General features: G+C 42.7%; 1 protein-coding gene across 10 annotated transcripts in view; it reads right to left on the reverse strand.

Moving 5' to 3' along the window:
* Positions 1-14,640, reverse strand: part of EPC1 (enhancer of polycomb homolog 1) — a 90,008-nt gene that overhangs the window by 24,810 nt on the left and 50,558 nt on the right. For all 10 annotated transcript variants that reach the window (XR_012067344.1, XM_072955439.1, XM_072955442.1 and 7 more), the window contains one exon: positions 3,068-3,227. Coding sequence is in view for 9 of the 10 variants with exons in the window: in XM_072955439.1 (XP_072811540.1) it covers positions 3,068-3,227 (160 nt within the window). In the remaining variant the exon portion in view is untranslated. The remainder of the gene's footprint in view (positions 1-3,067; positions 3,228-14,640) is intronic.

Below are 14,640 nucleotides of genomic sequence, written 5' to 3' on the forward strand. Positions count from 1 at the left end.
ACCCAAAGCAACTTTGAAGGAGGAAAATGAAGGAGGAGGCCCTCTCCCTGACGGCAGGGCCATCACACAGCTGCAGGGGTCACGGCAGCGGCACCGTCCAGGACTCAGAGGTGAATGGAGCAGAACCCAGAACCAGGTTCACACCAATATCCCTAATTAATGTTTGGCGGAGAAGCAAAAGCAATTCAACGGAGGAGGGATCACTTTTTCAATAAATGGCGCTGGAGTAATCAGGTATCGGGGGTAGGGGTGCGGGGCGGGGGGCGAGAAACACCATGACCTAAACCTCACACTCAAAATGACCATACACTTAAGTGTAAAGTGTAAAACTGTGACATTTCTAGAACAGGTCATAGGAGAAAGTCTTGACACCCAGAGCAAAACAAAGAGTATTCTTAGAGTTGACAGCAAACTCATGACTCATAAGACGAACACTGGTAAGTAGATCTCATCAAAATTAAAAACAACCTCTGCTCTGTGAAAGGCTCTGCTAAGAGAATCAAGACAAATTACAGCCTGGGAGAAAGTATTTTCACATCATATATATGACAAAGACTTGTGTCTAGAATATGCAAACAAAACAAAATGCTTAGCACTCAACATTAAAACAATCTAATTGGAAAATGGGCAAAAGACATGTGCAGTCATTTCACCAAAGAGGATACAGAGATGGCAAACACACAAAAGGACGGTTAACCTATCAGCCATTTAGAGAAACACAAACTTAAAGCACAATGAGGTATCGCTGCACACCTGATGAGAATGGCTAAAACGAGTGACAGTCTCAGACGCTGGCCAGGGCACAGAGAGAAGCTGGATCACACACACACTGCTGCTGCTAACGTGAGACGGCACAGCTGCTCTCAGGCTTCACGCACAAGTTCTTGTCAAACTGGAAACGGATGACCCAGCAACTACACTCACAGGACTCTGTCCCAGAGAAATAAAACTTATGCTCACACAAAACTCTGCGCATGGGTGTTCACAGCGGCTGTATTTGTAATGGTTAGAACCTGGAAACTACCCAAAGGCCTTCCAGTGGGTGAACGGTGCAACACTGTGAGGCACAGGCACTACGGGAGGACCACTCAGCAACAGGAAGGGAGGATCTGCCGACACGAGACAGCCTGGATGAACACTGAGGGCGTCACGTGAAGGGAGAGAAATCCCACCTCAGAAGCACAGGCACTGCATGACTGCCTTCACGTTAGGATCATCAGCTAACAGCTACAGAGATGGAGAACAGATCAGCGGCTGCCAGGGGCTAGGGATGGGCTTAAAGGAGCAGCAAGGTGGTGTCTCGTGATGGTACAACTGAGTGTCTCAGTCACAGCAGTGCTTATACAAGGCTTCACATATTGTTCTGTGAATCTACAATCATTCAAAACAAAATGTTAAAAGAAATTCAAAGGCAGCTAACACTAATTTAGCTTACTGTCTTTATTAATATTCCGATTTTTCCAAATGTCTATCTTTTCAAATGTGTACTGATTAAAAATTTTTTCCCAAATAATTTATAATTGTTTCCATTTTATTACTATTAGATTACAATGTCAGCAAACTCAATTCCTCTTCCGATACAGCACCCTTCGACTTTTCTGACCATAATTTAATCTACTCGTTACCAATAAAATGTGATCTGTGTCCCAGTACCCCCATTAAAATAAATACATACAGGCCTAATTACCACCCCCCCACCACCCAAAAATGTGTGTGTGGATTTTGGTCATCAATAAGCAGTTATTTGTAAAACCTGCATTCAGAAATTTTTTATAGTAATGATAATGTAAATTGATTAATGTAATTTTATCTTGCTCAATCCTGCTTTAACTTAAAAGCATGTATTTTTAAAAAATTATTTATTTTACTTTTGGGGGGAGGGGAGATAATTAGGTTTATTTATTTATTTTTAGAGGGGGCACTGGGGATTGAACTCAGGACCTCCTGCATGCTAAGCACGGGCTCTATCCCTGAGCTACACCCTTCCCCCAAAGCATGTTTCTTACGCGCACGAGATGTAAGATGACACAGCCTGTGGCCGTGGAAAATGACGTGGCTCTAGTTAACACATATAAATAGGAAGGATCAGCTCGTAACTTTCACATGGATATAATTTTCCAGAGAATTAATTTTTGGGTCTCAACATTGATCAAATTCGTTTAGAATGTCTGTGTGTGTCTCACATGTAATTAAAAATGTGAGTTGGGCAAGAAAACACAAGCCACTTGTTTGGTTCACTTCAAAGTAGCCTTTAATAAATTGCAAGAATTTTGTTTTTTTTTTTGTAAAGGAAGTCAGTCAGGTTAGGTACAAGTTAGAGGGTAAAGATAAAAAATATCACAAGTTAAAAACACCAAATGCCAACACAGAACTGGTAAAAGCCAGGATGGGCATTATGTTTACTTTTGGTTTTCACATTCAGGAAACAATAACATAAACACTTAGAATCCAGGACAGAAATAGATCACATGGATAGAAGGTTAAATGAGTTAGAAAAGTAGTTAACAGGTTAGAAACTAGTTAAAGCTAGTCTCTCTATGTCCTTAAAAAGAACAACAAAAACCAAATGGATTTATGTTGCCCTGGGAAGAGCCACACAGGCCCCTGGAAAAGCCTCCTGACCACCCAGGCTGAGACGGCCACGGCAGCCGCAGCAATCTCACCTCCGTAGCCCCCAGGCATGGTTCTAAGCTGCCAGCTACTTGGGGTGAGTGAACGAAATCTATTCTCAGAAATCCACAAGCTCTCAGCTGTTCACCATGAAGCGTGATTAGCTACCAGAGGGTTACTTCCAGTGGAGGGCCTGTCACTACCACACACTTCATCCTGCTTGTCTAAAGCAGCGTGGGACTCCATGCTGAGATGAAGCTAAAAGTCCAGGGTGAAAATACTTTTTCTGTCAAGCAGAAATCTCAAGCACAATTTTAAAACATGAAAATGGGCTAATAACTCAAGCTGATGCTGGTCAATAAAATGGGTTCTGAAAATGGCCTTGAACAGATCAAAATCTGTCAAGTTACACAAGACGGTAACACACGACATGGTTGTCAGAAGAGGGATTACTTACGCTGTATGTGAATGAGCTGCTTTGGCATCTTAAATTCCCCGGGATATATGGACTCGTAGTAAGCAATGTTGCTCTCCGCCTCCGGGACTGGTATAACCATGTTATCCCTCTTCTCACCATACACCTGCTGTGCTGAAATAGCCCGCTGAAGATGGTGCTCCTGGAAAGAGGGGAGAAGAGATGAGTTCATGTATTAAAAAACTAACAAACAGAACACATAGCCTTATGGAAAGGTTTCTGTTCATTAGGCTTTAAAACAGAGGGAGTTTAATCGTCTTGCAAGGATACTAACAATATAATTGGTGATAAAGACATTTTAAGTAGAAACAAGAAGATTGTTAGTACACTGTATATTTCCTCAATTTAGGAAAAGGTACTCACAGAAATTGAGAGTTAAATTATACAAAAGATCCCCCAAAGTTCACTAAAACTGTTATTGAAGTTTGCATTTTACAGATGGGACTTAAAAACAGAGTTAAAACATTTGAACTTATTGTATGAAGAAAGTGGGCGATTTTGTTGATCCTGATTGCTCATTCATACAATGCTGCATAAATGCCATACAACCAGTGCCACCTTTTCAAAGAAGGGTAGAGACTACTATCTCCATTTTCAGTTGGTGAAACTGACACAGATTCAAACTTGGTCTTCTGTCTTGAGCAATAACCTTCCTTATGAATTTCCAGAGAAGTAAAGCACAGGATTGAAAGCACAGCCTTCAGAGTTTGTGGCTCCTGGCAAGACACTTCACTCTTCTGATCTGATTCATCCAGTAGGAGGAAAACAGAACCTACTTTACAGGCTTGGTTGGAGACTTAAGTGAGATAAATGTGCACCACATGTTTAGCGTAACGCCTGGCATACAGCAGGTGCTCAACATAAGCTTTGGTTTAGCTGCCACACAGATTTTACCAGTTTGTACTACCACCAGCTGCCTTAAAAATACCTGTTCTCACTCAGCCCTGTCGTCACTGAATTTTGGTAAACATTTCATTAAATTTAAACTATTTTTTATGAGGTTTATTTATTTAGTTTCTAATGGAGGCACTGGGGACTGAACCCAGGACCTCATGCATGCTGAGCATGTGCTGTGCCACTTAGCTATACCCTCCCCCTAAACTAATTTTTAAAATACTATATAAAATACAAGTTCAAGGAAACATTTCAACAGTATGAAAACAAAACATTCCGGTCTTCAGAAGTAGCCTGTAATTTTATATGTATTATATATATTCTTTAGTTGTATTCTACTACACAGATGTACCATAACTTATTTAAGCAGACACTAATTGACAGGAGAAAGAACCCTGCCAACAACCTAAATGCCTAACCTTTTCCCTAAATGCTGCGAAAACCAGTCCTGTCCTATCACACGCCCATGAAGGCACCTGCAGATGGCAGTGCTCAAGAGGCCTACGAGGTCACAACACATATTGCCACCATTCCTTGCGAAAACTTCTCTCTTCAATTGTAAAATCGCCCATCTTGTTATTTTAGGTTAATTTCTTTAAAATTAGTTTTTCTTCACTGTCTGCTCATCCTCAAAAGTACTGCTTTCCTTTTTCTAACTGATGTTTAAATATGTGGATTATTTCCTCTTTAACATTAAGGAAATTAACACCCATGTAATAAATTCTTACAAATATCTTCCTGCAGTTTGACTTCTGATCTTTGTTTAGAATATTTGTTCCATGCAGGAAAGTTCTGTTGGTGAGTTATTAATCTTTCCCTCTATGGTTCTGTCATCCTTAGTAACAGGTGTAAGCTGTATAGTCACAGATAGGGTGTGTAAACAAACCTTCCACTTTGAGAACTCAGTTTGATCTCTGACTCAGGCTGCTCAGTGGCTCCTGGGAGGACGGCTGAGGCTGTGTCTGCTCCCCCTTCAGCATGGTCTGTCATCCAGTGGACGGTCCCTTAGTGCCCTGACCCAAGGCGCTGCTGAGCCTGGCTGGGCCTCAGCCCCAGGTGTCCTCTTCTACTCTCAGATACCCTCTAACATCAAAGGAGGTTTCCTGGGACCTATGCCTCCTGCTTACAGGAAACTCAAGGAGGGGGTGGGGAAGCTGCACATTAGCCTCCACTTGCATTTTGTTCTTAACCTATTAGCATGTCTCTGTGTAGGTGTATATGTGAGAGACGGCTTATCTTTTTATTTTTTTGTATAAGCAGAGATAGCAAGTCACCTGTCCTAATGTCACGTATAAAATCACCTATTCCCTTAATGAGTAAAAACGTGCCTTTATCGTAAGTTACACTTAGGAGTACTTCCAAGCTCTTTTTCCCTATCCCACTCAACTGCCTCCTACGCGAGTATTTAATGTGTTTTTAAAAGCACAGCCTCATACTACATTTTATTGTCTGGTGCTTACCAGATACTAAATTCACTCCTACAATTCTTCAGAAATTTCCTGGCCATCTCATTTATTCTTCTAGACGAACCACAATGAAAACTACTTTCTGGGTGTGACATGTTTTGATTCTTACAGATACCAGAATGTGGTTAAGAACATGGATCTGTAACCAGGAGGGCTCCGGATCTGAATGCTGGCTCCACGATTTACCAGCTCTATGATTTGGGACAAGATATTTACATCAGTATGTTTTGTTACCTATAAACGTGCATCGTGTACCTACCACGTGGAACCGTGGTTAAGATAAAGTGCCCGAGACACACTAACTACTGAAAACATGGTAGCAAACGTGCACCTCTCATCATCAGAGCCTCTGCAGAGCTCTCCACGTGCTTGGTACCAAACACATTTCCTGCAGTGTTTTAACACTGCTCTGCAGAATGATTTTCCCTTATGTTTATATCCATTTTCCCATAATTGTGAAATCAAATTTTTGTCCATCAATATTGCAGTAAATACTTACTGCTTAAAAAAAATCTTACGTGTGGTCTTATGTGTGGGCTTTTTGTTTCATTAAATATTTGACACAATTTCCTCATATTGAAACTAAGGACCCAAGATGTATGTAATATACAGCAAATGTGGTTAAGTTCTTCTAAAGTCTTAAAAATCATTCCTCAGTAACTAGTGTGTAACTGTAACCGTACAGGGTCCTATTTACCGTCTCCCCTCTTCCAGACAAGGACTCAGAGGTGGAAGGAGAGCGCCCAGAGGAGCCAGGGCAGCTGGAACCTGCTGGTGAGGGGACCTGGGGTCAGAACCAAATCACACAGTCACAGGGCATGTGAAGGAGCTGTCCTGGTACTAACAGTAATAGCGCCGAAGAGTGAAAGATCACCCTGGTTGCTGTGTAGAAAATGGACCACATTCTACAAAATGGAATATGCATAGCCTTTAAATGGTTCAGAATAATATTTAATGAAATGCGAAAAAAATCATCTTATTAGGTAGGAAGATCTGAAAACTGTATGTTCAAGATACTTGTGTTTTAATGTTTTTTTAAAAGAGAAAGACATAATTGAGCATACGCATAGACAGGAAAAAGTCTGCAAGAAGCTGACCACATGAGTCACAGTCCTTCCCTCTACACTCCTTCATTCCTTCCCTGTTCATTCATTCCCCGTCTTGTCAACACTTGTTTGTTTCCTGTTGTCACCTCTTCCTCCCCACCCCAATCTAAGCATCGTGAGGGCAGAGATTTCTGTCTGTTTTGTTCACTGCTAAATAAATAGCCACTGGAAAACAGTGCTGGGCACAAAGCTTAGTCCTTAAATACCTGTGGAATAAGTGGATCTATATGCATGTATCTGTGTATGTACGCGTACACACACACAGAGAGCACAAAATGCATCAAGTTTCAAAGTCTGTACACCAGTTAACAGATCACCTCCAGTGGTACAATTTTGAAATGCTCTTCTATAATTTTCTTTATTTCCCTTAGTTTCTAAAACGTAGTTGCAGTTTTTTGACAAAAAATATGAGTGCATTTCACTAAGTGATTTCCTAAAATAAAGGTAATTTCTAAAAGACACTGTTTATTTAGTTCAGTAAAACCCTTCCCATTTAAGTCAGTTCAAGAGTAAAACATGCTTGCAGCTTTCCAGGTAAACCCCAAACTATATAAATCTATTTCTAAGAAGCAGAGCGTTAAGTTATAAATGATAATGAGGCCTCTGCTTTGAGTAGAGATGTAAAATGATGAAGCCAAGTTAATACATGAAACAAATTAGAATAAGATGAGCTATGAATTAAATTCAGTAATTATTTACTGAATGCCTTAACTAAATGGCTAAGATGATCCAACCTTACATTACAATTATACAAAAAGTTAGCTGTTCCCTGAAGATAATAGCTGTCAATGAAATCTTTAAATAAACCTACTTGCAGCACTGAGTAAGCCAGCCTTCCCAACCTTTGTCACTGAAATACTTCACTTCAAATTATCAACAGGTAGTCCAATACTGAGTTTGACAGTTAAAACAAAAACAGAGAGAGAGAGAACTCTGGATTTTAAACTTAAGGACTGAAAGCGTCTGACATATTAATGTAAACTGTGGTTGCTCTTAAGGGAGGGTACAGTCATTCCAAACCTGTGACCACAGAATCCTTTTTTCAGAAAATGTCTAGTAAGAGCTCACGGAGGACTTCTGTAACATGGTTTGGGAGATGCTGGTGGAGAACAACTGGAGATACAGAGCAGGACACGGGGCTCGAGTCTGCTCACTAGCGAACGCTGCCCGTGGTTACCGAGTGCCGACCGCGGGCCTGGCCTGGGAACACGACGGTAACTGCCACAAGCCTGCTTCCTGCCACTGCAGCAGGGAGGACGGACACTAATAAAACCTGTCCTAAAAATAAACTGTGAAGTGTGATAGTGCTATAAAGGAAAAGGACAATGTGTTACAGGAAATATTCACCGGCGAGGGGTTGACTGCAGGGACAGCATCGCTCTCACTAGCACAGTGACCTTTAAACTAAGAGCTGCAGGAATGGGAGTTAGAAGATTATTTTAAGAAAAGGGAAGGGCTATGTTTGAAGACCACTGGCCAGTCTGACATCTAGGGTGGGTAAAGTTTCTTTATACTGTACAGTATTTATAATAATTAGGCCCAGTTGCAATTTAAGAGTTAATCACCAAAACACCACAAAGAATTCCACTTTTTTATAAAATAACAGAGGCACACCCTCTCAAATAAATCTGATCTTACAGGAAACAAAGTAAATAAAATTAAATAAAGAATTCTTTAATGTTCAATCTTACATTAAAATGGGATCAGATGAACCATGACATGACTATGCAAATAACTTTTAAAAGCCTCTTGCACTACAAGTAATTATAGATGATGTTCTCTATACACAGCAATGTAAACAGTAAAAAAGGGGATCAGAAAAGACTGAAGAAGGGGGGAGGGTATATAGCTCAAGTGGTAGAGCACATGCTTACCATGCACAAGGTCTGGGTTCAATCCCGGTACCCCTTCTAAAACTAAGCAAATAAATAAACCTAATTACCTCCCCCCTCCCGGCCAAAAAACAAAAACAAAAGCAAGTATATAAAAGACAAGACTGAAGAGTGACCTCCAGAAAGTTGAGAGGCACACTTTCACGTCTCCGTGAGCCCTGCGGTCGTGGCCCTGGGCCCGGAACGTTCACTCCCGTCACCTCAGCTTGCCTCTTGCGTCGGAAGAGCAGGGGCTTTGGAGACAGAGGACCAAGTAAGAATCTCAGCTTCCTCATCAGAGCAGAAGTCTCGCAAGTCACTGTGCTGCTTATTTTTATTATTTGTGATACATATATACTTATATCTTTCTTCTTACCCATCTTTCCTTTTCATCTCTCCAGCAGTTAATCTTCTTTCTTTTACTTTCCTCTTTTTAATTTTTGCTTACCCCTAGAAAAATTTTTGCCTTTTCAGATGGCTTTCACTGGTCTCTTTGCTAAATGTATCGGTAGTTAATTTTAAATGTATTAGTAGTTAATGCAAATTGGTTAACTGGTTATAAACAGGGCATATCACTTATACTTGGGCAGTCAGAAATACAGTTTTCTTGATTAAGAGTGACACGCCTATCTGTAGGTGAGACCCACCTGAAGGGACAGTTCTGTGTGTCTTAAACACCTGTTCTGTGCCTCTGTTCACGGGGGGGGGGGGCACCACTCACCATGCGCCTCCCACCTGCCCCTCCAAGTTTCTACTTGTTCTTCAAAGTCTGGTTTGAGATGATCGTCCCGCCACCCCTTCCCCCGCCGCCAAGCAGCGCTGCCCCGTCACCTGTGCGTTTAGTCTCTGCTTCAGCTTTGCTGTACTCGTGTGTTTGTTTACACATTCATCTCCAAAATGTGAGCTCCTTAAAATTAGATGCTACATCTAACTAACTTTTGTATCTTTTCCTTTAAAAGATGAATTCTCTCGTAGTTATCAGGGGACTCCAGATTCTTTTAAGGATGAGGACTAAAGATTATCTTTGTAATCTACCCCACATCTGGTACTATATGGCAGATACTCAGTATCTTATCAAGTATCACTATAGAAAAATGAGAAGGATAAGTCTAAACAAAACGCGTGAAAAAAATGAAGAATGTACTTCCACCTGCTCTATAGTAAGTTCTAATAAATATTACCAAGGCAGAAAGAGCTATTCAAGGTAACATTGTGCAAACTCCTAGACAAAGATTAAATTATATTCACTTATTCATTAAATATTTATTTAAGCAAATACTGACCTTAACACTTAGCCATAACAACTAAGACCACATTTAGAATTAAAAACAGCTCATTAAAAGCAACCATATTGTTTAAGATTACTTCAGTGATGCCTAATTTGTAAAAAGCTACTTAAGCAGTTTAAGCCCTGATGATTGATGCACGTAGGGCTTGACTCCACTGCCACGGGAACAAAGGGATGAGTGAACGACTTCCTCTCCTCTTTCTAACGGCATTTCTAAGAACCGAGCGTCGATGCCTGTTCAGAACACCGCTCCACACGCACCCCAAGCTCTCTTGTAGACCCCCACCTTCACCCGGCTCATCACTGCAGCCCCCCAGCTGGCTGCCCTGCTCCCACTCCTGTCTCTGCATGGAGCAGCCTGGTCATCTGTTGATACACAAGTCAGACCATGCCATCCTTCCATTCAGAGGACTCCAGTCACCTCCCACCTCACCAGAATAAAAGCAAAGTTCTTAAAGCTGCTCACAAGGCCCCCTCCTTTCCTTGCTTCCTCTCCTGTGTCATTTCCTCTCCTCTCCACCCCTCTGCTCTGCTCACACTAGAGTCCGTGTTCTTTGTCACACTGTCACCTTCTTCAAGTCCTCGTGTACAAGTCACCTTTGCAGACAAACTACAATGAGCGGCTACAATGGGGTACGGCGGTAAGGACCCGAACACACGGTCAGGGAGGAAGAGGAGCGGCAGGTCTTCCCGGAAAACGCGCACATCCACGTGGCCTGGCAACCCCGCTCCGAGGCAGCTATCCAAGAGAGATGAAAACACAGGCCCATAGAGAGATTTGGACAAGAATGTTCACATAGTTCCAGTCAAATCAGCCCCAGAGAGGAAACAACCAAATGTCCATCATCAGGTCGGATGAGCAAACCAGTTTAGTGACACGAGGGAATACTACTCAGCGGCAAAAAGGAGCCAGCGATCTATACACACAAGCAAACAGCAAAAAACCCTGGGGTGAGGAAAAACAGCTCTGCACGAGAGTCCACACTCTTTGAGTCCATTAATGTGAAGTTTCAAAACAAGCAAATTCATCTATGGTAAGAAAAAAAAACCAGAACAGTAGCTGTCTTGCAGGAGGGGCAAGGATGGCTGGGAGGGGAATGGGGGAATTTTCTGGGGTGGCGTAATCATGTTCACTACCTCAGTGGGGGTTGGGTTATACAAGTACACGAAGTTGTCAAAATTCAGCTAATATGTACTAAATATTTGCGAATTCCGTTGCATGTAAATTTTACCTGAAAAGAAAAAAAAACCAGTAAACAAATACTACACTCTAGTTAATGATACGTACACTGAAGTACTTAGGGAAGCATGCCCTGATACTTGTAGTTCACTTTGAAACGCATCGGAAATGAAGACGGACTGACAGGTGAGGGGCTGACAGACAGACAGGTGGACTCGTGTGACAAGGCAGGTGGAGGACAATAACGGTTCGATCTGGCTCCTGGCTACACGGCAGATCACCGCAAAACTCCTGACCTCACTGTACATTTGATATTTTTCATAATAAAATGTTGCAAAAAATATGGAATCTCTCCCCCTCGACCCCACTCTATCCTGTACCCTGCTTCATTTTGCTGGGCAGACTACTGAATTTCTTCATCGCTTTATTCATTGTCTGGCTCTTCTCCCCAGAATATGAGATTTATGAATGTAGGAATTTGTTTTTTGCTTTGTTTACTCCAGGTCTAGAATTGTGCTTAACACATACAAGTATCCAGTAAATACTTGTTGAATGAGCCAGTGAAATTTTACCAGTTATTTGAGGTCCACAAATTGTTCTGGCTTGGAAGAGACGTCATTAAAAAGTAAGATTAAATTTCATAAAAGCAAAAAAAAATTTAACACAAATACATTTTGCTTTTGTATTTAAAACACTAAGGGTGAACAGCTGAAGACTGATTAGACTATTTGGCAAGAAAAAGAGCAATTCGATACTTAGATTTTCTACATGAAATAAATGGTAGAAAAGTCTCTCTGTGGCCTTCTACTCCTCCCACTTAACTCGGTGCTCTGAAGTCTTATTTCCAGAGTGTGAAACAGTAAAGGAAGTCCTTTGCTAAGGTAGAGTTCAAACAGTCCAGCCTTGTTATTTCTCTTCAGTGTGAAGTATTTGTCACTTCAGTACTTTTCCTTATAAAATATTCAGGACCGCAAGTTACTAAGCCGCACGGGGAAGGCAGCCGTCAGCTAAACAGCATCTACTTTGAGCCCTGCCTCCGCCCGCCCTGGGTCAGTGCCCCCACATCCTGGAGCCGGGGCTGCTGGGGCCGCATTTTTGAGAGCCAGGCAGCACCATGGGGGAGGGACTAAAATTAGTTTCTTTCTTCCTTCACAGAAGATACAATCTGATCAGAATATTTCCCTAAAAATTAAACCTAAAACGCTCAACAAGCCCTCACTTCCGTCTGCCGTCTCCAGCTGAGCATCTCCCCACCGCCAGTGCACCCCCAGGAGCGGGCTGTCTGCCATCGCCTGGTGCCTTGTAACCCATGCAGTCACTTAAAATGCAAATGACGGCTCTCCTTCTGGGGGTCAGCACCCTAAAGCAACAGCAGCGAATACGCTGAACATCTAGTTCCAACTTGTCTAAAACTAAGCACGTTTATGTGATCGAATACCAGCGCTTGGTCATTGGGTCCTTTTATGTACTCACTCCTGCGACGTCACCACCTCCACCACCACCTGTATGCTGACGACGAGACTCCATCTTCCTCTCTCGCCCAGATTTCTGCTAACGTCAGGCACACGTGTAAAGACCTCTTCCTGCACGTCCCCCTGACATGCAAGACGTCAGCCTCCCTCCTCACGCAGCGTTGATTTCAGGAACCACGACACCGCACATCCAGGTCACCGGGTCAGAAGCCCTGACTTTCCCGCTCGCTTCTGCTTCCTACTCTCCCATTTCCAGATCAGGCACCAGGCCTTTAGATGTTACTCACGTTCAGTCTAGGAGGTACTCGGAGCCTTCCCACCCGCTATTACGGTTCAGGCTGTGACAGCCTCCTTCCCTCCATTCCCTTCGACAGCTCCTGCCAGTGGTCCTTCTACAAGAGGGTGGTCCCAACACTCCCACTCCGCCCTGGCTCCCCCTGCCTTCGTGATGATGTGCAGACTTCTGGGCGCGGCCAGCAGGCCCCTCAGTGATCCAGCTCTAGCTAACTCTGCCGGTCCACACCTCACCATGCCGATTCCACACCCCAGCCGCAGGGAGCATCCAACAGAGCTTTCTAGAAACCCCTACACGAAACGCTCTACATGTGATTTATAATTCCACTAGGATGTCCGCCCCTCTTTTTAAAAGTCTCACCAGTTATGTAACACTCACCACAGCAACACCGAAAACAGGTACAGGAAACAGGTACAGGTGGCTTTTACAATGTCTATCTCACACAGATTCAGTTAAGCTCTTTGTGAAATCGAGCAACTCCAAACTCAAAAAAAGGCCTCCTGATGGGGGTTCACCCCTAAGCCACCTGCCTCGCACACACCAGAAGGGGCAGGGAAGAACACCCAGAGAGAGAGCAGGCTCCCTGAGGAGGCTCTCCAAAACGCACTCACCTTGGACAAAGCATCTCCTTGGAAGAAATGATCCTGTGAAGTCTTTTTTAGCTTTATAAAGTCGTAGACCTTATTGGTAAGCTTATTAATTCATATTTCCAGAACTAAAATAATAGCTAACACATGCTAAGCAAATATTTATTTCATGCCAGGGCTGAGCTTCACACCTTATTCCATTATTTCCTTTAAAGCCCACATACATGTGTATTCTCTACTTCACAGTTAGTAAACTTGCCTAGGTTCATACAGGCAGCTGGATTCAAACTCAGCTGTGACTTGAGTATAAGCCACTATATCAACTCTCAAAAGGGTGTAGACCCCCAGATTGCTTATCAGGGGAAAACCAGCAACTCTACGGTGGAGGGACTGGGCCCCAGCTTGACTGGGTGATCGGAATGAACACTTCCAATGAGGGGCAGACAGATACGCATGCCTCTAGATGTGATGCCACGAGAATGCAACACCTCACGGAATGTGTTAGCCGGGGGAATGTGTTAGCCGGGAATGCAACACCTGAATCTAACCGAGAAAACACCAGACAAACCCAAAATGGGATCACCCTACTTAAAAAAGAAAAATTAAAGGGACTCTAATCTTCAAAAATGTCTATACCATAAAAGATCAAACACTCACTGAAATATCTGGGTGTAAAGGGCCATGATACAGGGAACTTAATCTCAAATGGTTTAGAAAAAACCCATGCGTGTGCAGGACAGGAAGGGTGTGTGGAAAAACAAAGCAAACGGGACACAATGTTAACACTGAGTGTACGGAAGGGTGTACTCCTCTTTTTCTTGCAACTTTTCTGTAAGTTTGAAATTATTTCTAAATACAGCTGACCCTCGAACAAAGCAGCAGTTAGGAGCACTGAGCCCCATCAGTCGAAAGTCCAGGTGTAAGCTGACAGTGGGCTCTCTTCACCTGTGGTTCTGCACCTACGGATTCAACTGACCGCAGAGCCGCAGCGCTGTGGTTTTTACAGAAAAAAATCCGAGTGTGAGTGGGCCCACACAGCTCAAACCTGTGTTGTTCAAGGGTCAACTGCAATATATATATATATATATATATATATATATATATATATATATATATATATATATATATATATATTTTAAAGCTAAAGGAAATTGAAGGGAAAAACAAGTAGACTCCGTAAGCAAGAGGAAGAGATGGACGCTCTTCTTCCAGGATTGCTGCCAAGTTCCCGCCATCTCCACAAGCCAGGGAAAGTTCTGGTTCTTAATCTCCTCATCTAAAGCAGACAGCCTCAGAATACCTTCTACTGAGCAGTAGTTCTAGGGGCATAATTAGGTGTTATGTGAGGGGTTCCGTGATTACATCATTTTAGGGAATGAAGAGGCAGTAACAGACA

Source organism: Vicugna pacos, chromosome 35, assembly GCF_048564905.1.
Source record: "Vicugna pacos chromosome 35, VicPac4, whole genome shotgun sequence".
Lineage (NCBI taxonomy): Eukaryota > Metazoa > Chordata > Mammalia > Artiodactyla > Camelidae > Vicugna > Vicugna pacos.